Source organism: Branchiostoma lanceolatum, chromosome 4 (genome assembly GCF_035083965.1).
Source record: "Branchiostoma lanceolatum isolate klBraLanc5 chromosome 4, klBraLanc5.hap2, whole genome shotgun sequence".
Taxonomy (NCBI): domain Eukaryota; kingdom Metazoa; phylum Chordata; class Leptocardii; order Amphioxiformes; family Branchiostomatidae; genus Branchiostoma; species Branchiostoma lanceolatum.
Window position 1 is genome coordinate 18882142 of NC_089725.1, and position 25035 is coordinate 18907176.

The window sequence follows — 25035 nt, forward strand, 5'->3', positions numbered from 1 at the left end:
GAGTGGCTTAGGGTTCTCCTTGCACAGTTCTGAGTTGACTCCAAGTCGACTCAAAAACACATGTGTAAATCCAGCCTAAATGTCCTGAGGCAAGGAAGCACCAACCTGTATAAAGAATTCCTTCCTGACACCTTCGTTAGCGTGAGCCACCAGGTACAGCAAGTGTCTTGCCACCTGCACACTCACACCTGAGTCTTCCAGGTGCAACAGCTCCTGGTACTGACCTGAAGCGACATAATAAGAGGACAAAGTTCAATATGTTTATTTCCATGTCTTCATGGCTGGTGTACAAAATAACCATAAACCTTTTAGCCTGGGTGCCATCCTAATTTCTACCGGGGCTCCTACACTCGCTACCCTCAAAAATTATTTTTTGAGGGTAGCGAGTGTAGGAGCCCCGGTAGAAATTAGGATGGCACCCAGGCTATAAACCTTTACCAACATTCACCAGTAAAAAATGGTTAACAATACTATGATTGTAAAAAATAAACCACAAAATTTAAATCCTTTTGTGTATTCTCTTTTCAGTGATCTGTAAAAATAGAAATCAATATGAATTAACATTTGTGCCTTTAATTCTCCTTCAATGCTTCATTGGTCAATCCATACAGCAGTGACATGCTCCAATACACACCTATATACAATTCATTGCTTGGCGGATTGATTGACTGACTGACTGATTGATTGATTGATTGATTGATAAGATTATGGTTGACTGAAGGGTTGACTGATTGATTTGTTAGCTTACCCAGTGCCTCCCACTTGGACATGATGCAGAACGTCCTGCCTGTGTCTGTGATGCTGTAGAAGGCGCTCTCCGTCGTGGCTGTGGTGCTCGCTGTCGACTCCGTAGAGCTGACCGTCAGGTCATACACCGGCGTGGACGGCACTGTGGTGCTCCCACACACCGTACAGGACTCATACCTGCAGTTTTGTATGACAAATACAGTACATGAAGGAATGAATATTAAAATGAATGACAAACTGAGATAATTAATCAGGTACAAAAATGTATGATCTTCAGAATGACATTCTCTAAAAACACCAAACCCAATCAAATTAAGATGACTGGTCCACAGACCTGAGGCTGTTGAGCTCCATGCCCCCCAGCTGCTCCAGCAGGATGCGGCTGAGCACACTGAGCGCATACGCCCGCATGTTGGGCTGGTAGGAGGGCAGGCTGCCCAGGACAGGCCGCAGCACCTGGAAGGGCAGCATGCAGCAGCACACCCCCACGTTGTCTATCCCCGCCAGCACACGCATGTGGATAAACCTGCAACAGGAGGGGGTAAGACAGGTTGGTCCATACAGTCATGCATCTCTCATGTCTCCAAATCCTAATCATACAAAAATTGCTTTCTATCAAGAGGATAAAAAATATCTATGGTTATAGTTTTTACCTACAATGTATGAATATACATTGTACAATCTTGCACTTCAAAAACTTCTTCACAATCCAAATCAAGAATGGTTCCTGTTCTTATTCAAAAAGAGTACATTTGTACATGTGAAATACATCAAATCACACCATTCACTGCCAGTATTCCGAAATCAATTTTAATTTTGTGTCTTTAGTAGAAAAGCACTTATCATACATTAAGTAGTGTTTCTAACCTTCCGAAAACTCCTCCTTTAAATTCAAAAACTTTTATGGTCATGGATTGTTAAAACTGAAAGCTCATGAAAGTCTTCAGACTAAACACTGTCGTGAAAAAGGATCCGTGAGAAACCAAAGACATTGACCAGGAAGAGGTGAAGGCTGTCTGGTCAGACACTTGTGGCAGATTTGCACTAGGTAATGACTGAGGCAGGCGTAATGGACTGTATTCTGGGACGGCACATTCATCACCACGGTCACTCAACACTTCTCTCAAGACAACGAGTGATGCCATAAGGAAGACAAGACACACCAAGGAGGCTTTAAGAAGGAAGGAGCCAACATTCTGGGGATTAGGTTCTTGAACATGTTGATACCCTTCTGTGGAACAAGGGTTTGTATAGACTGCAGACATCATCAGACAGAAACAGGATCCACCGACAAGTGGATAATTGGCGACGCGGAGAGGGAGAACCTGTTTTGTCCACAGCAGGAAAGGAAAAGGAACCATTCTCAAGTTTAACCTTTTGCACTCTGAAGTAGCCATTTGGCTACCAATTCTCTGTTGGTTACGGGGTTAGGCAGCAGGGAGAATAGAGAGCTAGTCAGTCTTAACAGGAGGGCAACTTTCTAAGGCAGTAATTTTTTGCCTATATGATATAAAATGTTGTATTTACAACAATAATATAACTTATAAGAAGCAATAGGCAACATGGATGAACAATTCAAGTTAAAGGCAGAGCTGACTAAATCACCATACATCGTTTTCTATATCTCCTGTTAATAAAATGAGAATAATATGTTATGTCAGAAATCACTGTCTTTCATAACATTAATGACAAATACATGTACTACGATTTGACGGAAAATTTGTAGCTCACCTTGATGACGTGTTGCTAAGGAGTTGTAGGAGTGTCTCGCTGGCTACTGCTATACAGCACCTTGTTGCTGACCCCCGACCCCGAGAGCTTAAGTTCATCTGGCTCCCGGACATGTACTGGCTGTCGGGGCTGAACTGACTGTCATTCAAGGTATGCGCCAACTGTTCATAGGAGGATGACGATAATCCACAGATGTCGTGGTGGTGGTGAATGTAGCGTCCGTACTCACACCGCTTGTGCTTCCTCCGCAGGCACGTCATAATGTGTACGTAGTCGACCTTGGCCTTCTTCATGGAGATGATGACCTTAAACATGGCGGTGATGAGGGAGGTGATGCAGTCACGCACCCTCCCGGCCTCCGCAGGTTCCCCCAGGTGCGTCAGCAGCTCCTCCAGCTGCGAGATGGTCTGCAGGACCAGCTGGTACCCGTTGCTAGTGGAGAACTCGTTTAGAAGGTTGAGGGCCTGGGACAGGAAGGTCAGGTTGATGGGTAACGTCTGTACGATGCTGTTGATCAGCATGAGGACCCCCCGCAGAATCTCGTGTACCAGGAGGATCGTCCCGCTTGGGAGGGCTAAGGCTGAGGTTAGAAGGATGTTTGTGTCGTGTTCGTTACCCGTTCCATTCTGATGACTGGAATATGAGGATGTTGGCCCACTTCCTCCATCATTGTTGTTGGCGTTGGCATCGTTAAGGTCGCCATTGCTGTTTTTTGTGTCAGCTGGATCAGTTGACCCAGCTTTCCTGTCTTCTCTCCTGCTGATTTTGCTATGCGCCTCCTTCGCGGCATCAAGCAGGGTAGCAATGATCCCACTGCCTGCCAGCTCTGAAATACCACTCGGTTTTGTGCAACTCAGACTACACAAAGTCAGGACGTTCCGTAGGATCATGCGCTGTAGGCTGGCAGTAGCCACGTCGCTCCAACCGTCCACAAAGTCTGTTTCTTCTTCTTCAACCATATCTGCTGTGTTCCCCGTCTCTTTATAGAGACTTTGACTAAGAGACGCCATCATGTGTGTTAGCTGGTGTAACACCGTACTTGCCGGGTTACTCCCGTAGGTTCCGTGAGCCAGCTCACTGTGACTGAGTTTTTCCAGCAACGACAAAAGCACCTGACAAAGCTCAAAGGCAGACATGTCCATAAACGTCCACTGTTCCACTGGCCCATTGTCGACCCCCCTCCTACTGAGGTGGTAGGCGGGCCTGATAGTTTTTGGTTTGTACATGAAGTCCCTTTCCTCGTACATGTCTCCTACTCCCATGTCAGGGGAAATCTTGCCAGCAATAATTCTCGGGGTGGTCAGAGGATTGTTGCCATCATATCCAAAAGTGTCATCGCTGTGCATCCACATGTTTTCATGTTCCACGACAGATGACTTGTTCCGGCTGTACATTTCTGATCCCTCTGTGTCTGACTCGACGCTGGAGTTTTCCTGGTCGGCGCTGGGATCCTCGTCTTTCGACCACTGCTTCAAATGTCGCAGTCTCCTCGAGGAGAGGCCCTTTCTTGTCCGTGGCTCATTTTTCACTTCCGCCGAATTGTTTTCAAAGTAGTCCTTCCAACTGAAGTTTTTCTTTGATCGATTCTTTCTCCTGAAGTGCACTTTCAGTGGATGGAGGCAGGAATCAATGTCCTCCAAGAAAATATCTACGGAAAAAAAGGGCACAAAACTTTACAACCACAAAATACATTGATAATGGTGATACGATAAGACTTGAAGAAATGGACATTACGTGAATGAACAGAATTAACTAAATTACATGATATTATCTCTTTCAAAAAAGTACAATCACAGAAGAGAGTGATACGATCAACATGGGTTGTAACAAAATATGTATACATCAATCAATAGATTTACCTTGTCATTACACGGTGCTACTTCCAATAGCTCAAAAGGAGAAGTAATACAAACAACATTTCATATGTTAGCTGATGTCTATCGCAAGAACAAGATCCTCCGTGTGACTTGCTGCTGACAGAATTTTTCAAATGAGGCCCGGAGCGGCGTGGAGTCTTTGAAACTGGAGCAAAGTTGTCACTCTCTAAATCAACATGGCTTTTCTTGGAGCAAATGCTAAAAATATTTGACAGTGTACTGCAAAAGACAATCGCCCTACATGGTCCTGTGAAAAGTACACAGTGGAGATAAAGCTGGTACGAACAGCACCAACGTGCACTCCGGGGCAAAACTCCCCCCTGCCGAGGTTTAGGTTTCAGCAGAGTTCCTGTCACTGGGACATCTTCAAATGTACCCTGATTTGCCTTGTTTCTGGTCTGCTGGTGAGGCTGACTGGACCACTTGTTTGAGCAGAAATCGCCCTGCTTCCTGACACCGGCGAGTGTGCACGCAGCATGCAGGCTTATCTAAACCCTCTCTGTCACACCGCGCAGAGAGCGTGACAGGGCTTCGTGGACCGTTAGATCTGACAGAGTGTGCCCTGTTTGGGACACGGGAAGAGGGCGGTTACCTGACTCAGGCTGAGACGTCGGAAGAGGCACTCGCACCAGGAGCGGGAGGAGGGACACCAGCAGGCTGCACAAGTCAGAACCACAGGATAACCCCTGGGGAAATAAAAAAGTACACAGTTATCAAACAATAAACTTGACTCTTCTTGACTGAAAAATCACACATTCTTGGAGCTGAAGAATGCAGTCATAAAGATCAGGAAAGGTCAAGACTACTCTATCTGCCTTACAAGCAAAAAGGCTTTTTTTCCTAAGAAGAGAAAAGAAAGCTCACTAAGTTAAACAAAATTTGTTGAGTTAATCATACAGTCATCACGTTATCGCCCAGTTCTTTCCTTTTTTCACCTCTTAATTTGCCTTGTCCTATTTGCTGTCTAAACTTAATAGAAAACAAACTGCCTGATTAAGGGCCGATAATTACAAACAAAAAGGCACTAATTCAAGATTTGCTGTGACTTGTCTGTTGACACATCCCTGTGTTTGTCCCCCAAACTCAGACCAAATTTCAAAGCCGTACTTCTCTCCCTTTGGTCCGAACGGTTCTCTGATTGTTCTTAGATTTTCTTGCCTAAACTCTCGGCCAGTTAAAGGGCTTGAAGATGGGTTGATAAGCCTTTTGGTTACACAGGATGTTTACAAACAGCAAATAATTATGCAGCTGTTGTGTGAGGATGGTAAATTGTGCTGTACTAGGGGAAGACATCGTAGAATGACAACCTTAGATTAGTTGAGTCACACTCACCATGTAGCTACACGTGGCACAGTTAGAACAGTAATCTCAATTAAGTTTTCTCAGCCATCTTGGACAATAGATGTTGCTTGAGGGAACCATTTTTGCTTAGAGAGCAATCTACATTTGTCTGAAGCTTGGACGTGAAAATTGTCAGTATGTTTTACAAGCTGTGCAGTTTATTAGTAGAAATAAATTGTATATTGCATTTACTTGTTGCTAAAGCTTGTACAGTACTGAAAAATGATAAAACACAATGGGGACCCTATTACAGATCATCATTTTGATGATCAAGAGAGATAAAAGAACAAATGCAAAGCACCTTTTTTGCAGCTAGCATTTCTTTCATGATCTATTTTTGAGTTTGTATATACAAGCTGTGAATGGTCAGTGAACAGAATGAATTTCATCAAGTGCTGCGATTGTTTGCATGTTTATCTAAAGTCAGTCCTGCTGGGGGTCCTACAGGTTTCCTGCTCCAGTAAAACATAATCCTGCTTACTTTAAACAAAAAAGTGTACAAGACAAAAGTAGAGGAAAATATGGCCACAGATAAGAAGCAGATATTACTCTTGGGTGGCAAAGAAATCAATAGTACCAGTAGTTTTAGATGAATTGTCAGTGAAACCAGCGCTAAGCTTATTTAATGCAGGGGTATACGGGCTATCGTGGAGAGCTATGCAAACCTTAAGCTTGTTAGGAACTGCTGTGTACACAATCCAAAATGAAGAGGACAGAAATTTGGAAATCCAGAGGAAGTTTGAAGGCTGTTAATGTTTCACAAGACTTAAGTGCACATGTGCTAGTTTAACAACATACAAAAAGAAATAGAATAATGCTTGCACTTACAAAAATACATTTAGCAAAAATTAACATGTGGGTAATGATGTATAGAGCTGTTTCCCGCAACGATAACTCATTCAAGCAGATAATAAAGCTGAACACAAAGTCCCACATGTCTTCTACTTAGCCCAGGGTACTACAACAGCCCCCACGTTTTTTGTCCACTATATATCTGTTTCTGAGTTTCTGCATGACCAGTATCTGCACGATTGACTGCAATGAACAGTTTCTCCTGAGAGCAGAGAAAGGAAACCATCCCGCCGTGCTACTTCGAATTCAAAAAGACTATACATTGTACACAAAGCCAAGTACAAGTGTACATTGTGACTTCCACCGGAGGTGAATTACCAGTCCAGAGAACCATTATGATATCGCTTTACTTTTTGTAACACTGATCTGCTTCATCACCGCGGCACTCCTCCCTCAGCTGCTGTTTCACCTCAGAGGGACTCAAACTTCACTACGTTTTCTACCTTATCTAGGCCTAATCATACTAATAACTAGGTATGCCAAAGATTAAAGCCTGTATATGTGCATTGATCACCTCACGACACTATTAAATGTTAGGTAAATGTTAACCTTTTCAATTCACCTACTTTTGAACCAAAGTTCTAACATATTACTGGTTCTACCATACTTTAATCAATCAATCAACCCACTTCTTCAAGATAACACAGCAAAGAAACATTTTATTTCATAAAATTCTAAATGTATCCTTTGATATCATTCTCTGAGTCTGATAACACCAACCGTACAGTATCCTACAGTGGTTTTGATACCAGAAAAAAGCATACAGTACCATCTGTTACTGTAGTAGATGCTTCAGACTAAAAAAAGAGAAAGTTGACCCAGAAGGGAAACCAAGCGTACTTGCTGAATTGGAAAACATTGCAAAAACTTTCTAATTGACAGCCAATGTAGACATGCCTGTTTAACAAACCTAAGGCAAACACATTATCAAACGAAAAAAGTGCTAATGTCCACTATGTAGCAAGCTTTGAAACAGTTATACCATTGTCTAGACCTGTTCCTTTTAGACTCCTGGCATAGGTCTTATACAAAATTAACAAAAAGTCATTCTATGAATTCCAAATACATGAAAAAGTCTTCTTAGAAAAAGTGTACTCACCCCTTTATAAGAAAGAAGAAAAAGATCAACAAAACTAAGACAGAAACTCCAAAGTAATCCAAGCTACGACAGGAACACGGACATCCTAAGGAAAGAACACACTGGCGGAACGTGCCGGCGGCAACTGCAGGGAGCAGAAATGTGCGACAGAGTTTGCCCACCGGTAGTACAAAGTTGTTTGTGTTTCCTGCTGGATCAGGTTACCACTAACAGAGAGATTGACAGGTGCTTGTCCCACCCATGGCGAACCATTCCTGTTTGTGACTTGCCCAGTATGAGTCAGTGCTTCTATCTGGATGTGGAACTATGGACAATGGGTATGAATAGTCCCAGTTCCAAGGGCAGGAAGCATGTAGAGAATGGGGCTGGCAGGGATGGGAGGGAGGGAGGTGGGAGGGGCCACAGGAGATAATTAAGGGGTGCTGGTTCAAGCTCACAGCTTATTTGTTGTGGGGTTAGTTTGATCTCTGGTGTCAGACAGCAGGAACGTGACCAAGCCGGGGCCAGACGGTGGACGGGGTGCCAGCAGGTGGATATGAACCTGCACTTGAACTGGCACTGCCTGGATAACATTATTAACAATCCAACAAGATCTTAAAATGATCTCAGTACAACTTTTAGAAGAATGTAACAAAGCCTTTATGTCAAAATGTCATTATTGATCACGGATAAAACAAGTATCAAGAGTTGATTATTGATGGCTTTCAACATTGGGTGCCTTTGAAATTCAGAGAATGACTTTCCCAATATAAAGCAACCAGTTAACTGACACCATCTACCTTTTCAGCTTGCATTTTAGCTAGCTTACTTGTGTAAGCAACTCTCCTGTCCTATAGAATAATGTTCCCCAACATTCTGCACAGTATAACATATACAAGAATATAATTGACGTCATCAGTCTTGCGATGACATCAAATTGAATGTTTTCTTGAAAATATGGTGTTTTCTGACTACGTGTGTCGATGCACGTAAAAATTATGGAAGATTTTCAAGTATGATCTTTGCATGACAACGTGCGTCAGTGCAGAAATAGTGATAAATTTCTCCCGTCACGTTTTGATGAATGTGTGTGCAGTGTTCGTTGGTCTGAATATGGCCAGTGCCTGGTCCTCACATCTCAGCTATGTCACGGTCATGTTATGTAACACTGTGACAGCAGTCAATGATTGATGGGTCTGAGTAGCAAGTGGTACAAGTCTTCCAATGGGAGACCTTCATGGTGTGATAGATCAAAGCATAACTGACATAAGCATTCACTAGGTAAGAGGAAAACTTACAGCTGGCACCTTAGAAATTAGGATGGTACCGATAGAAGTACTGTACTCTACTAAGCTGTCAATGCTACCAATGTTGGTTTGCTGTATGGTAGTTTAAAAGAAAACAAAATATATCACAACATACTGTATGATGACATGAATTTGAGTAGAAAAGAGGTCATACAGAAAGCAATAATTATCATAGTTCAAACATGTATCAAGCCTTTTTACTAAAGACTGTCTCTGCTGCTTTTCCAGTTATGATACTACATTCCATGACCTTGGAATACCTTTTATGCAGACTTCCTTGTCGTTGTGACTCTTTCTTTTCCTTCCTTTTCATGAACTTGGCTTCCTTCTAAGGAATATACATGACATTTCACATCCCAGTTACTTCCTCTGAGCTGCTTCCTGCACTACTCATCATACTTGCAAATCAGTGCTGTGTTTGAAGTCTTACCTGTTGTTACCATCTTGTCTCATTGTTATCTACACTGGCAAGTAAACATCCTTCCTGGTGTTACAGGGGAAACAGATCCCGTAGTTTACCTATTGCCATATCAAGGCAATTCTTTCTGTTGTCGTATCTGAATGGACAACATTCCCACGTGCCAAATTACAGGTGCAGGATGCCTGTGCTACCGGAGGTATATGAACAGTGCTGTTCATCTCTTCAAACCAGAATATCTGAACTGCCATCATGAAATTTACCATCAGGCAAATGAATCAAGCCCTGCCAGTGACAACAGTTGAATCAACTGAACCTATTAAAACAGAGCTTGACCTCAGGCAAGTATGCAGCAGGATCAACCCCTCCGGTGTACAACACTGCCAAAGTCAGGGCAGTACAAACAGCACATCCTCGCCACCTCACGTGGACTTCAACGTGACCAACCTTGTCCCATCTCCTTCGGCACATGATGATCCTCGTGCTTTGATGCACATCATGCTCTGCTGAATGCAAGACAGACTCCGGACTGTACAAGAACCTAACGGTGGTTGGCCAGTACAAATACATTGCCATGTCCCCACATGGCTCATCCAATCCTGTTATTCTACCAGCTTCAACCTGCCACCCTGGCCACAATGAGGGGTCTATGTACAAAGAAATGAAGTTGGGTTGTTGCAACAAATGTACTTGTTTAACAGAATTCTTAATCTCAGGATTGGAACAGGCATGCAAACAATGTTGTTACAAATTCTGCCCCACACATAGTTGTATGTGCAGCCACTACTTAGTATTTTGTGATATGCCATACCACTGCAATGAACCTTATGTGTGCAACTGAAGTACTATATTACAAATAGTCAAAGTACACAACCATGTAATTCTGTACATAGTATAATACTTGTCTATGACAGTCAAATTTGTTAAGCTAAGATGCCTGCTATTTTCCCTTTCCCCTTCATTTTGGAATGCCTGAGACAATAAATTCTGTTGATGAGGCCTACAGTTGAGACTGTAGTACATGTCATGTAGAGTGCTGTAAGTTGCAATATACAGTAATAAAGGTGGTACTTTCTATGCAAAGAAAACTACAGGAAGTTTGCCCTCACTCAACATGTACCTGTTCACATTTGATGTATGCAGAACTGCTCAGCCATGTGATATTGACAGGTAGTACATTATTATGCCAGTAGCCACATCTAAACTAGAAACATCTACATGTCAGGACCTGACAGCACAGCTGATCATTTGCTTTTCTTGTACAGTAGCTGACTGTTCCCAAACAATAATTCATTGATCATGTAGCACATGTGTCTGTTAGCAAAGTAACAGTGGTGAACCTTTGAATTTAGTTCCCTGCACGTATCAGAGGCCAATTATCATTTGGTTTCAAGAAAAATATAGGAAATTTGCTGTCTTTTCACTCTATTTCAGTATCATCAACAATTTGGCCACGCTTGGCTTATGAGTCTATAAGTTGTTTTCTAAAGTCCAGAGGATAACATCCCTTTCCAAAGGCGGCCAGTGTCTGTTGTCTATTTGCCTGTGGACATAACGTGTACCTGTTCCCTCTCTTTTATTTGTCTTCAGAGTTTAAAGCTAGCCTTGTGACTTACAACTGGGGAAATAGAATGTTACACTTAATTATACATGAACATGGTGAACCCGCAAATGTTAAATGTTTCATTTTCAGAAAAAAAGTTAGTCTTTGTGACTGCTATAAAATCAACAGTTCCTCCAACCTTTGTCATAATGTACAGTCAACTGGCTCCGAGCCAACCCTTCCCACTTGTTGCTCTTACAACTGACAGTAAACGCTTCCAAAATGAAAAAAAAAAACTCATACATAATGTTGCAACTTTAATATCTTTGGTTGAAACTTGCTATAGGTTCATTCACTACCACCCAATTGATTACATAACATAACATCAAAGGAATAGCACAACTATCAAAGCTACATTTGAGCTATAATCTGCATTAAAGCAAATATCACCATTACCTTATGGCAAAAACTAACCTTACCATTATACTACAAAACCCCATTGACTGATGAGGGATTATGAGAAAAGTACCTTTGACAAAGCAGGAAATAGCAGAGACCTGTGCCTGTTCCAAGCCTCGCCTCGTCCCTGTTGGATTAAAGGTCTTGTTTGCAGGACGCTGTGAGGTCAGCAGGTACTAAAGTCCATGTCCATGTGCCTCTGTACTCAGGCACAAATATTACCTGTCCACGTGTCCCCTGCACTCAGGCAAATATTAGTTCTTATATGGTGACCCTGCCATGCAATCAGGAACATGACCAGGCAGGAGGCTAGAACAATGGTCTCATTTGTGACTACCTGTATATACACATCGTATATGTAGCTAAATGTACAAATTTGAATATCACAATGTTCGACATATATTTGACATTAATAATAGGAGACATTTTTAGAGATTGTGTCATTGCGGTATATAACACATCAACAGTTCCAAGATAGTATTGCAAAACACTAGCATCTCTTAGTACAAAGGCTATATGAACTTCTATTGATTTTAGACTAACGGTTCACTTTGAACTTAAAATCAACTGATAAATTGTTTGATTGTTCTTTAGAACAGACTAAAAAAAGATACATTATGTCCACACTGACATGTTTGACTATATTTAGCTCTTTTCTAAATTTTCAAGTAATCAAAAGCTTTATAATTGACTCTTTCAGAAGAAAAGAATCATTTAGTGAATCACAATGCTTGCCATAGTTAAAAGTTTAGACCAGCTAAGTCATCACAAAATAATGCCGGTCACCTGATTTCACATTTCATTAATTTTTCACTGAAGTTAGTACATGTACTTCAAAGGTTGAAATATGTCATGACCTGGTCTAAAAGGGTCAATACAGTATTTCCCAATCAGGGTCAATATTTTCCAGTCTGCTAAACTCACATGACCCAACAGGTAGGGCTTTGTACAGTATAAAACATAGCTTTGGGTATAGCTACTACTAGTATTTCAATGCACAGAACCCTCTTCCTGCCACCTGTTGTGATCAGATGTTGTCTGCCATTTTTAAAGACCACAAGAATCACCACATGATCGCTGCACAGCCCTGCACATAACTGCAGAGGGGCGGGGCATGCACCCATCACTCCCGCTCTCAGGTACCACCCATTAGAGTAAAGCGATCTTTAGCACTTACTATACTTTCTCATGCACAACCCCAGCGCCCCCCTGCAAGTCTGAATGGCCCCTCTGTGACAGGCTCTGTGCCTTGTTGACAGCGATTTTTGGCGTGGGTAAACAGACTCTGCTTTCATGTAAGTCTGCCCTTGCTGGGGTCACCCTGTCTGCTCCAACTGTCCACAAGGCAGACAGAACGTTTCCTTTTCTCACTTGAACTTGACCCTTCTGCTCATATATGACCTGCATCTGTCTGAACTCTGGAAGAAACATCTTGGAGGGGAACAGTTTTCCTGACATGATCTTATCACTTCAAAGCCTTTGTCAGTTTGCACATTACACCTTGTCTGTGATTGTAATTGCATACTTTCTGCTGCTGATATGATCTTGAAACAGTATCATGGAGTGAAAAAATGTCATGGCATTGGTAGAATCAAGGGAAACCCAAAGCAATTTTTCCATACTTTGTAGCTTGTTACTTAAGCTTCAAAGGGTAGCAAAGAGACTGATACTTCAAAGGAAAAGTAAATCGTCTTGGACACGTTTGTCTCATTACTGTTACAAGTGCCTCCAGTAACAGGGTAGGAAGAATGTTTACATACAAAGCAAGAACAAGGCTTTTGCCACATAGAGGCATTCAGCAACACCAAAGCAGGCATTCTAGGCTAATGCGGTAAAACAACCCCAAGCAGTCTTCTGTTTGGCTGTGATGGGTGGCCAATGGAGTCCCAAAGATCTTGTTCAAGTTGTGGAATTGACAAATGTCTGCCTTCTCGAACAACACATTAAGATTGCCATGGACACTTACACTTCCAACTTAGTTGCTCTGGAGACCCATTGGTCATTTGGACCATCAAACGATTTTCCTATTGGCAATTGGCCTCATGTTACATGTCTAGACAAAGGTTTACAAGCCGACACTTCAATTTGCAATTTTTCCCAATATCTTTACTTTGAAGGTCTGTCGCCAACGTTTCCGACTACACTTTGATTTCACAACGTCAAAAACAAACTTGTCTGTTGCAAAAACATTGAGTGTGGTAAAAGGTTACTATAAAGCCTGGGAACTTTGAGTTCTAGGCTTGCTGTAGCACAGTGTCCATATCCTCAGTACCCAGAGGACTACACCACATGGTTAATCAAACACCTGAAACCTTGAACCAAATCAGGGCATGGAGGTTGTGGGCATAGTGACTGTGGCATTGCAAATGAGGTTTTAGTAGCAGACAATGAGTTACTATGGCAGGTTTGTACAAGGCACAAGGGGCTACTTAGGAAAATTTGGAAGGAAGTCAAAAGCAGGACAGGTGATACACATGTGATAGGACATGCTTGTATAACACACCCTACAGGTGGATTCATTATATGTACTCAAACAGGTGTGCCTTTGATTCACTGGTCATTTATGATGACATTTTTGTTTGTCTGTTAATTGCTACCAATTGAAGAAATCACATATTTGAATGTTTGCCATGTGGTTAGGCATGGCTGTCCACCATAAACAATATGCAGCCACTCTATACATTACACCTAAGATTGTTATCTCCATGAAAAATGGAGATATTGTTTTGGGTGTGTCTGTCTGTGTGTGTGTGTGTATGTGTGTATGTGTGTATGTTTGTGTTTCCGCACCACTCCAGTCAGCATAACTCAAGAACCTCTTGATGGATTACAATGATATTTGGGATGTGGGCGGGTGTTGTAAAGCCGAAATTTAAGGTCGATTTTGGGCCCCCTGGTATGTGACCTTGGTACTGCAGCAGAACTGCAATTTTTGTATCTTTTGACCTGGGCGTGCTATGGTCTTGATTTTTGGGTGGCAGATAGCTTGTGATGTAATAAAGAAGTGGTGTAGGTTTGGGCCCCCTAGCAGCTTCCTCTGAAACTACAGGGGCGTTTTTGTGAAAATCTTCTAAGGAGAATAACTGAACAAAGGAACAACGGATTTCCATGATATTTAGTATGCAGGTAACTTAGATAGAGATATACACAATGAAGTGCAAATTATGCTAATTGGGACTTAATTTGCATAGCTAATGAGGAAAATCTATATTTGCAGTGTTTTCCATTATCAGACTCAAATACATGTAGCGTATGTAGTTTATGGAAAGTGGGTCATCAACAGATACCAATTATGCAAATAAATTCCTAATTTGCATAATCAATGCAAAACACCATATCTCATCTAATTGGAAAATTATAGGACTGTCAATATGATACTTAGTAAGCAGGTAGCTTAGACAGAGATATACATAATGAAGTGCAAATTATGCTAATTGTGACTTAATTTGCATACCTAATGAGCAAAATCCATATTTACAGTGTTTTCCATTATCAGACTCAAATACATGTAACATATGTAGTTTATGGAAAGTGGAACATCAACAGATACCAATTATGCAAATGAAGTTCCTAATTTGCATAATTAATGCAAAACACGATAATTCATCTAATTGGAAAATTATAGGACTGTCAATATTGCAACATGTAAGTTAGATAAAGGTGTTTATGACCAAGCATATATTATGCAAATGTGTAAGTCATTTGCATGAATAGAATTGTTCATGGAGATATGAGGTCGTGGAACTCTTGTTCCCTCTGTGTTAAAAGCAGTATCAAGCAAATCAAAGGGAGCCGACGCTACAAAACACAATGACTCAGTGACAAGACAAATAACAGTGAACAGACCACAAGCAAAAACAAGCAATGAACAAACAACAAAGAACAAACCAGTGACGTTCCTTCAATAAGGAAAATCATAGATCACATACTAGGATATCAGACCTTGACCTACAGAAGTCATAATACTAAAAACTTGCTCTCCACTGGCTCTTGGTCTGTCCACAAGAAAATACACCTCTTGTACAACCCTCAAGATCCTGGAATATTCCTAGGCCTATGTTTGAAAAATCTGTTCTTGCAATAACTGAACTGAGTAATACTCATTCTTGAAAAATCAGAGAGGAAGTCAAAGTGTTCCTCATTAACCTTTGCAAGAAGAAGAAAATAATAAGGATGAAAGAGAGCAGGAGATTAAGACAAAAGAAAACAAGAAATCCATAAAAGACCAAACAAAACAAAATGAAAAGAACTAGAAAATTGGACGAAACAGAATCTTGCAAAGTGACTTTTGACAGGTAAACAGAATTACTATTATGATGATATTACCATGATCATGGTATTGTCATAGACCTGGCTGTGATGGCTCTGTAGTACAGAAGGAGAGACAGAAGACTAGATCACTTCAGCTTAAGTTGTTTGACTTTCTTGTTTTTACCAACCTCCCAAGAAGACACTCCACTTCTTTCACCATTAAGGATTAAGACACAGCCACCGTCCTTTTTCCCACATACTCAGATGTCAAACCACTCCACAGGGACGCTCACGATTTGTAACCAAACCCGGCAATTAGCACTCAACCAGCACAACAACCAGCTTGGAAGGGCCACTCCATCCCCCATGGTGCCTCCCAGTCTTGGAAGAGCTTGATGTGAAACCAGGGAGAGGTTCAAGGTCAAGTGGACTGATTTCTCTGTCTACTGGTAGCATTGGGAAGCTATCAACATACATGTAGGGCACACTTGGACCTGGATACAAAAAATGGCATAATGTTACAAGAGTTGGCAACTTAAAGATGTTTAGCACATCTGATCAGAAAAAAAGTTTGATAACGTTTTGTTCCCTCAAGTGGCTCATGCTGAAAAGCTTGTGCACCCTTGACCATTCAAACAATGCTTCTCCTTCCACCCATTTAGATAACAGAAGCCTAATCTGTCTATTAACCTATTGGTGAAAACTGTTCCTTTGGCGCATTCCTTAACACCAAATGCCTCCACACTTAGCAGTGGTGAAGGAAACAACAGCCAGTACTCCATTACTAAACCATTAATGATTCAGCTCTTATAATCTACTAGCTTGCACTTAAACAATTATTACCACAATTACAATGTTCTAATACAGACTTTAACTTGGTCTTCAAAAAAACTGTTCCCATCTTTTCATCACATGTTTTCTATCTCTAAACGTGCCACCTTGGGGATGCAGAGGACAAGACTACACTACCTAAGATCACCTCCTTGTGGCTATGAATTGTGCCCTTAAGGAGGCTTGAGGACCTTTAAAGAAGAAATCGACCAGCAAGAACAAACTAACTTCACTAACTACAATTCCACAGTGACACTTTCTCGGATAAGATGATGGCTCACCCATTCCCTGAACCAACAACCTCTCAGCAGTCACTCCCACAGCGGTACCTGAACCTTCTTGAGCTTCATGCCATGAGGGTGAAAAGGAGAACAGCATCACTCCTCCTGCAACGCCATGGAGACTGGTAAACAGTCCACTTGGTTGTCTATGGCTACCTGTCACCGTAAACTCTCCACCGTAGAGCAAACAGGCACTGAACTTGGCTCGGCACATGGATCAACACGCCAAGTGGAACTAGTGTAGATCTGGGAATGGGAGGAACGTTACCAACACTGCCAAGAACAAGTCTGTGCAAGATTTTTGTTGCCTTCTGTAAATGCCCTGTACCAACTTGTTCCAACCTATATAGGCGATGTCTCTGTCAGCTTTGGAATGGAACAGAGAACAGTTAGAATGAAGGGCAGCCGGGCATCCTGTCTAGTGCCAAGTAATGATAACCTTCACCTACACGTATATAGGCTACATGTAAGACTAGTCTGTCTGCTATAAATCAGCCATAATAGCTATTCTCTCAGTATTTTCAGTATTGATCACACGTCTATCCTTCAATCTAGGAATCCCATACCAGGTTAACTGCCACGTGGTGTAAGAAACCTGTCCTGTTCTGTAAGAAAGTGCATTTGGAACTGATAGGTTTGAGCCATCTCGTAATGGGACATACATCTACATGTGCTCTTAACAGTGGTGGCTTAACCTGGTAAAGGTACGGTTCAATCATAATACCAACTGATTTCAATGTCCCCTGGACTGTAACCCTTATAACTTTACATTTGTAATTCATTAACAGTAGTGTGTACATGACGATTCAACCTCCCACCTTGTGCCCCCCCCCCTCATACCATATTTTAGACAGCCCAAAACACTTAGCTATATACATAACCATTCATACATACATGTAGGCATTACAGATTGATGATAGATGCTGAGGCAGGCTAAACTCCATATACTGTACTGTAAATCAAGAAATATTTACAGTGGTTTTATGTTGGTTGTTTTCGCACTGAGAACTCATCACGTTGCGAACATGTGCTCTGTCTGGCATGGCATTTCTTTCAGACCCAAACTTTCCCCTCCTTTCCCCTCCTACTGTGAAATGAAGTCCAAACAAACTTAAATCACCACAGCCCAATGACAACATCCCATTGCTTTTACACATCCCCTTTACCTTTGCAGGCCAACCAAACAAACTGGACTTGGCAGAATCACATGGCAGATTCTTACTAAGTTATGTGTGAATCTCTGGCCAAACTGGCATGGGCCAAGTTATAGAAGGAGAGAAAAACATTGGAGCATCAGAGAGACACAGTGAGTGAGCGAGTTAGAGAAAGTGAGCTAGGGAGTTGAAGGCCAGATAGAAGCATGATGAGTATATGATTATGAGTGAGTGAATGAGTGAGTGACTGCATGAGTGAGTCAGTGTGATGGAACAAAATACTAATACTAAGGAAAAACTGAGTGAGTGAGTGAATGAGTGAGGAAAAGAAGAAGTTACAAAGAGATAAGATGGTACACCTGTACCCAGGTCTAACCTGTAGTGGGAGGATGTTCAGTGCCTGGACCAGCAGACAGCCGTTTCCCGACAGCAGGTAGGACACCAGCGTCTTCTCCCCATCCTCCGCATTGCAGCACTCATGGACGTCACTCAGGAACTCCTGGGCAAGGACGTTACACACCGTACCGGAGTCCCTACAAAATCAACATGACTACATAAGACAACTGCTGTTCTGAAATAGATCAGTAGGAGAACAAACGTTGGACTTGTCCTTCACTTTACTTTTACTTTACCAACACCTCCTCAAATCTGAGGTACAGGAAGGCCTGAAAAAATAAGAAGACATTTAGATAACTGTACCAAGAGGTCCAAAATCAACATTGTCCTTTGTTTCGTTGTGATGTTGTAGCATTCTAAATTAAATCTATATCTAATTCAAAATTAGTCTCTCAAAATTGACAGTGCATTCCATATTGATAAATTAATTGTTTTTTGCAGCCTTACATACTACCAATGTTTTTGAAAAGAAAAATTGATTTGGGGGTGAAACATTCATTGTGAACTTTGGTCTCTGTTTGGAAACTACAGGTGCACTACATTGACTTGACTAAAGTATTATGCTCTCTAGTCTCTAAACTGAGCCTTGTAAACAAGTTGTATAGGCTTGTATTCACAAACAACATGTAGTTATTGCCATACGTTGAACATTTCAACTGTTGTACCCAACAACTTGAGCTTCAACAAAACCTACCTATTCTACAAGGAAGTAAGGGACATGTACAGGTCATGGCGACCCTAAGACTCCAGGAGGCAGGTTGACCAGAAAGGGTCTACAGTTTGTTCATTGTGGTAAATATTAATTAAGTCATGAGACTTTTGTACTTTATCTAGCTTCAAAGGTTAGTTTCTGGACACTACTGCCCGGTCAATATTTGTACAGTAATGGGCAAATCAGGAAGGAAAGTTGAGAAGGAAGCATGCATTGACCAATTAGCATACAACTGACTGTAGATTACCTTCAATGGCCATACCAAAGACGCATGCAGACGTTTGCCTCAAGAGCAAGTTGGTCGTCCTCCTTCATGCAACTGAAGTTTATTTTCAGGGAAAGGATCTATCTACGGGGTTATATATAGCACTTAGGACTGCCAGTCAATTACTGATTAATCCATCGATGGTGATATAACCATGGCCTGGATGTGTTCTACAATTTTGCGTATGCTTAAAGAGATTTCCTGCTCCATGGGACATTTTTCCCATTTTAGAACATCCCCGCTGATAAAGGATTCTTTTAACTTTGGCAAAACCTGAGTGGACAACAGTTTGGAAAGGTGTAGGGTGGGTCAGTGCCAAGCACAGCCAGAGCAGAATGGTCCGAGCCTTGTCACCATTTACTCTGGCCGCCCTACAATAACTGTTGCAGGGAAAGACAACTTTGCCTATTCAGGAGAAACTTCCTGACTCTGAATTCCTGACATCCTTGATCTCTGACACCATGGCATGACTGAAACTCTCCCATTCACAAAACATTTTGGACTTAAACAGAATATACACAGTACAGTCCAACAGAAAAATACTTTGTGTGAGGCTTATGCCAATCACTTCAGCAAAAGTTGAAAAAGTCAGGCTATGTTTACGTGACATCAAATAATTAACATGGATGCAACATTGCTGTTACAAAGACATTGAATGAAAAGTAACAAAGCAATAAATTACCCTTTTTCCAGTTAAGGCAGTAATACCTAATTTGCATTGGAAACAAGGTTGAACAAAAGGGAGAAGTTTGTAACCACACAAGTTTTAAACTTATCATATGTGTTAGATTAACTGCATTGGTATCACTTCTATGGAACAAAATCGTACAAGAACATCAAAATGTCTTTCCTGGAAAGACATTTTGATGTTCTTGTACGATTTTGTTCCATAGAAGTGATACCAAAAATTCCTCATTGTTACATAGTCTGGTACTGAAACACATATTGGTTGGTCGTCACAAAAAAAGGTTGGTTGACAGGTAGTCATCGACTGACCAGCCAGTACTGACCCAGTACTTCTGCGTGCATCCTCTTAGGACCCGGAAAATACTGATCTGGAAACATTTTAAGAAATTCTATCCAACTGACTTGTAAATTGATCATCTAAACTTCTAAAGAAACCTGACTTTTTGGTTCCCTTTAGTCTAAAGTCTGCCATATTCATTGATTCAGGATTTCACTGAAACAGACATGACCAAAACAACTAAAAATTGCAACATCTTTTAAGAAACTTTAGAAGTTGAAGAAAGTCTGCTGAAAGTCTAGGTCTATAGAACAAGACGACACTACTTAAGACAGTAAGTGTCTTTTTATGTGAAGATTTCTCAGAAGTACCTGTTTCTGATAACATAACAAAATGTTGTTCATAACATCCCCCTCCATTTATTTCCTCAAGCAATTTTCCCCAAAGCCTACTGTAACAGGGAGGGTTATAATTAGAGCACATCCTGTTGAGAAGGGCATTAGTATCAGCATGCACTGAACTGTACAACGTATCTCAGCAATGCTTCTGTAAGCGTACCAGGATTACATGGTTCATGATTGGCATGTCAAACCTTTTCCTACCAAAACCTGTAACAACCTCAAGCTTCAGGCAGTCTTCAGGTGAAAAGATTTTTAAGGTACTGAGCAGGAAGAGGCTTAACACTATCCACACTACATGCTGAATACCATTTTCTCAAACAAGAACTGATTCAAGGCCTTGCAATTTACATTAGTTTCAGTAGGGGGCATTTGCCACTAGCAGCAGTTTGGGGAATTGTTGGACACCTGTGTAAGTTAATGTATACTTTCACAACATCATCTTACCAAAACAGCACATTGATTCAGCCCAGTTTAACCTGTATATGCAAAACGTTGATATATCATATGCATGCAGACATTTATATACATACATGCATGCATGCATACATGCATAATAATTGTTGATTTATCAAAAAGTGTTTGAATGAATTTTATACTGCATTTTTCTCAGGGTCAGCCTTGGCTTAAGGAAAATGTGATTAAACTTTATTTGGATCAAGAGCCAATTATTGGAATCTGCTTACTATTGCAAGATAGGATTAAATGGCATAGCTGTACCTCCTCCAAGTTTGAATGCCATACAGTTTCCTTCATCATAGTCATACCTTGTTGCTCCAGGAAGTTTGTCATCCCCTCGTGATGAGGAAATGATTGTACACAAACTTGGATTGATTCACACAAATCTGTTTCACATCCAAACGATGCCAGTCTACAGCAAACTAGGATCTGCTGATCTATCTGCCTGATTGCACGGTAATGCCTTGATAATGACAGGTGCAAATATAGATCAATGGTGACAGTACCGTCCCATCTCCCGCACTTCCTGTGAGACTTGTGCGAATATCCGGAAAACACGCTGTCAGCAGCCATGATTGATGGGCTGGTAGTACTTTGTACGGAGACATCAAAACATACGCCATGTCATTCCTTGGTCAGGCAAATACAGGCCTGACATACCCTTAAACGTCCTGGAAAAGAATCTCTTGCAGCAATTTGTCTATCAACATTCTCTTTGCTTTCACTATGAAATACCTCTAACTTCTTGGAGTTTGCTTTTCATCCAGGAAATTGAACAACAAAAAACAAGATTTTTAAACTGCAAAGTCAGATAGCAAAGAGCTCTATTGGATATTTGAAAATGTTAGAAGATGCTCCACATCAATAAATTATTACAGAAGGCAACTGTTACCAACAATAGATGCTTAACCCTTAAGCTGTCAGGTTTTTTAGCCAAGTAAAAATCAAAAATGTTCGACCCCTGACCTCCCTCACGAAACCCGCGAAACACCCGGCGGCGCTAACTCCCCTAACTTCCCGGCTTCGCGCGCTACATGCACGCAAAGCTGTTTTGTTCTGGGGAATACCCTATCCCGGTTATAACCGGGTCCAGCACACAAGGCATATTTCTGTATCCCTAATTAAGTCGGGACTGGCAGCTTTTAAGATGTAACAACTATCTCATTTTGCCATGGAATGGTCATTACATGAAAAGAGACCTTTGTAGTGGTGAAGTTGAGCAGACAGAAGAAAGTGAAAAAAACTTCTGGACAGACAGTATTTTTCAGCTTTTTAACTTTAAGTTACAGGCACCACCTTAATGCACTTGGTAGTAAATCTGTAGAATGTATACTTCAGAGAAACTTTCTAGACAAACTTCTGCAGTCAAGAACTTAAAGCAAAGTAAAGTTTTGCTAATAGTATATACATGATATATCAGGGTCATTTCAAGAACATGCTGAGACACTTACCAAGACTGCTCCTGGTCGTTTAGAAAGTACAACTCCTGTTTCTCAGCCTGGACAAGAAGAAGCTTCAAGAACTTCTCCAGCTTTTTCTTCTTTTCAGAGTCCTGGAAAAATATTCCGAGATACATTAAGGGAATCAGAAACATGAAGTAAGATTCATCTCTCTGTGCATCTGCCTGTAATGTTTACACTTTATCCAGTGTATTTTCCATTGCCTGAGGTATTGTTTGCGGAGAGGACTCATGCCCTCCTGCACCGGGATGTGACAAACAAACAGACTGCAGTAAGGACATGACCCAGTGGTCACAAATCAGCCTATCCTCATGCAGGCCAGTATAGCAGGGTCTGGTTACAGGTTTGAAGAGTGTGTATAGGACAGGGAGAGTCAAGATGGGCATTATATAGTTTTTAACTTTAGATAATTCAACTTCAAGGCAAGGAGGTTAACCCTCCTTGTTCAAGGCAAGCAAAATTGTCTGATTACATGCAATCGTTTTTAAAAGTGACAATGACTGTACTGTAACGTTACAATATGTAAACTTTGCATACAAACTTCCAAACCAGGTGACACTACATACTGTTCAACTACAATACATTTTATGCCAATTGAAATGGCTTTGAAACATAATGTTAATATCACATAGCACAACAATCAAACACCTTCAGAAACAATATAAAGTCACAAAAGACAAGGGAGAACAAAGGCTGAAATGGTCACAGGCTGAATCATGAATGGTCACACAATGCTTGAGGTCAACAAATCAACAGCTATCCAATTAGAATAACAAATCAATCAAGTTAAATGCTTCTGACAGTCATTATCATGAAGATCACTTGACTGTGAAGATGACAATCTGAAGTCACTTTCAATTTCAAATTGTTATTCTTGGATTAGATGATTGAAAATGTAATTGTTGGTTTCTCAATCCTTCCAGCAAGGATGTTGAACCTTCTTGCTATTAGAAAGTTCAAAATTGCCTTAGGAATTGGATACATTTGCAAATCTTACATGTCCTAAACTATGAATCAAAAGAAGTATCTTTCATTTCATTCCATCACATGTGGAAGCTATTCTAGCAATTATTGCTACTAGTACATGTACTAAGGTCAAGCCTTAAAATAGGAAATATTCAGTGACACTGGAGGAATCATAATTCATATGCAATCCACGTTGATGCCAGCATGCAGCACATATGCAGCAAAATGGACAAAAGGAACCAAAATTTTGTCAAACTTTTTTCAAATTCCTTTTTAATGCTGTTTTACAATACAAGTACAAATGTGAGAAAGCTATGAGAAAGCTCATGCTGCTCTGCAAGTACATAGAGTATAACAGTTAAAAGGAAACAATTGTGGAATGAGTAACGTGAACCTTCAGGAACATAATTTTAAATTATAAATGTTTCCATATAAAAACCTCCTTGGTTTATAGACCCACCTGGCATGACGCATGTGCACCACCTTGCTCAGCCCTGAAGGCCTGCCAGGCCTCCAAAACAGCCGGGTCTACTCTCTGCTGATCCATAATGAAAACGTCAAACTAGTCCTGTAATTGCCTAGAATTTGTCAGGATCACCAGGGAAACTTCTCTCACGACAATAGCTGGGAGGGGGGGGCGTTCTTCAAACGAGTCCTCGAAACCCAACGTCTGTGGCCTTGAGGTGAAAAACACGCCCGCAATCTCGACACCAAACATCAGGAAAACATAAGACCCCTCCCTGCTTGCTACTGGAGAGTGAACATTGGTCTACCAACAAAACAGGCATTAGAAACAGGTGAATTTCCTGTGGCAATAGACGACAACAAAACAGCGGCAGCCATTTTGGTAATTTTCCTCGTGACTGTATGACCTTTCACCTTTATGTTAATTGTTTGCACCTGGGTTGAACTAGACAACTCTGAGAAGTTTGGAGATCTTTTGACAGTCGACATTATAAAAAGTTTTTGTTCCAACAGAGGAGGCTCAGCCCAATTTTTGACCGTCATTCCAGTAACGTTATTGGAACCATGATAAGTAAAATGGATTGTTGTTTGTGGCTAGGCTTTGATCTTTGCTTCACCCAAAGTTTTATCAAATTTCATAGAATCAACCTTGCTTCAACCCAGGACTGAAATCATGCAAATCGGGACACAAATTTGCCTAATTAATGAGGACAATTCATATTTGCAACGTTTTCCATTATAGGACTCAAATACATGTACCATATGTGGTTTATGGAAGGTGGAACATTAGCAGATACCAATTATGCAAATAGATTCCTAATTTGCATAATTTGTGCAAAAGTCCCATTATTCTTCTAAGTGGTAAATTTGAACATTGTGACCTGTTTAAGTTAACCAAAGGTGTACATGACCAAGCATAGATTATGCAAATATGGAAGTCATTTGCATAACCAGAATATTTCGTACATGAATTGCATATAGGTAACGTAACATGACCTATTTACGTGCAGAACCTATTTACGTCCGGTTTGGCTCATGTCCACATGTCGCGGTGTATCATGCCAAAACCTGTTCTCATGA

At 41.1% G+C, this 25035-nt stretch overlaps 1 protein-coding gene across 2 annotated transcripts in view; it reads right to left on the minus strand.

Annotated features, from left to right (window-relative positions):
• Positions 1–24787, minus strand: part of LOC136433120 (lysosomal-trafficking regulator-like) — a 61214-nt gene extending 36427 nt beyond the window's left edge. The window contains exons 1-8 of one of the 2 annotated variants that reach the window (XM_066424947.1): positions 23951–24787; positions 22516–22616; positions 18247–18403; positions 4948–5041; positions 2479–4126; positions 1082–1273; positions 749–924; positions 106–224 (exon numbers count right to left, since the gene is read on the minus strand). In XM_066424947.1, the coding sequence (XP_066281044.1) occupies positions 106–224; positions 749–924; positions 1082–1273; positions 2479–4126; positions 4948–5041; positions 18247–18403; positions 22516–22616; positions 23951–24037 (2574 nt within the window). In that variant the 5' untranslated portion in view covers positions 24038–24787. The remainder of the gene's footprint in view (positions 1–105; positions 225–748; positions 925–1081; positions 1274–2478; positions 4127–4947; positions 5042–18246; positions 18404–22515; positions 22617–23950) is intronic. The other variant, XM_066424949.1, reaches the window with a different exon arrangement.
• Positions 24788–25035: the final 248 nt, after the last annotated feature.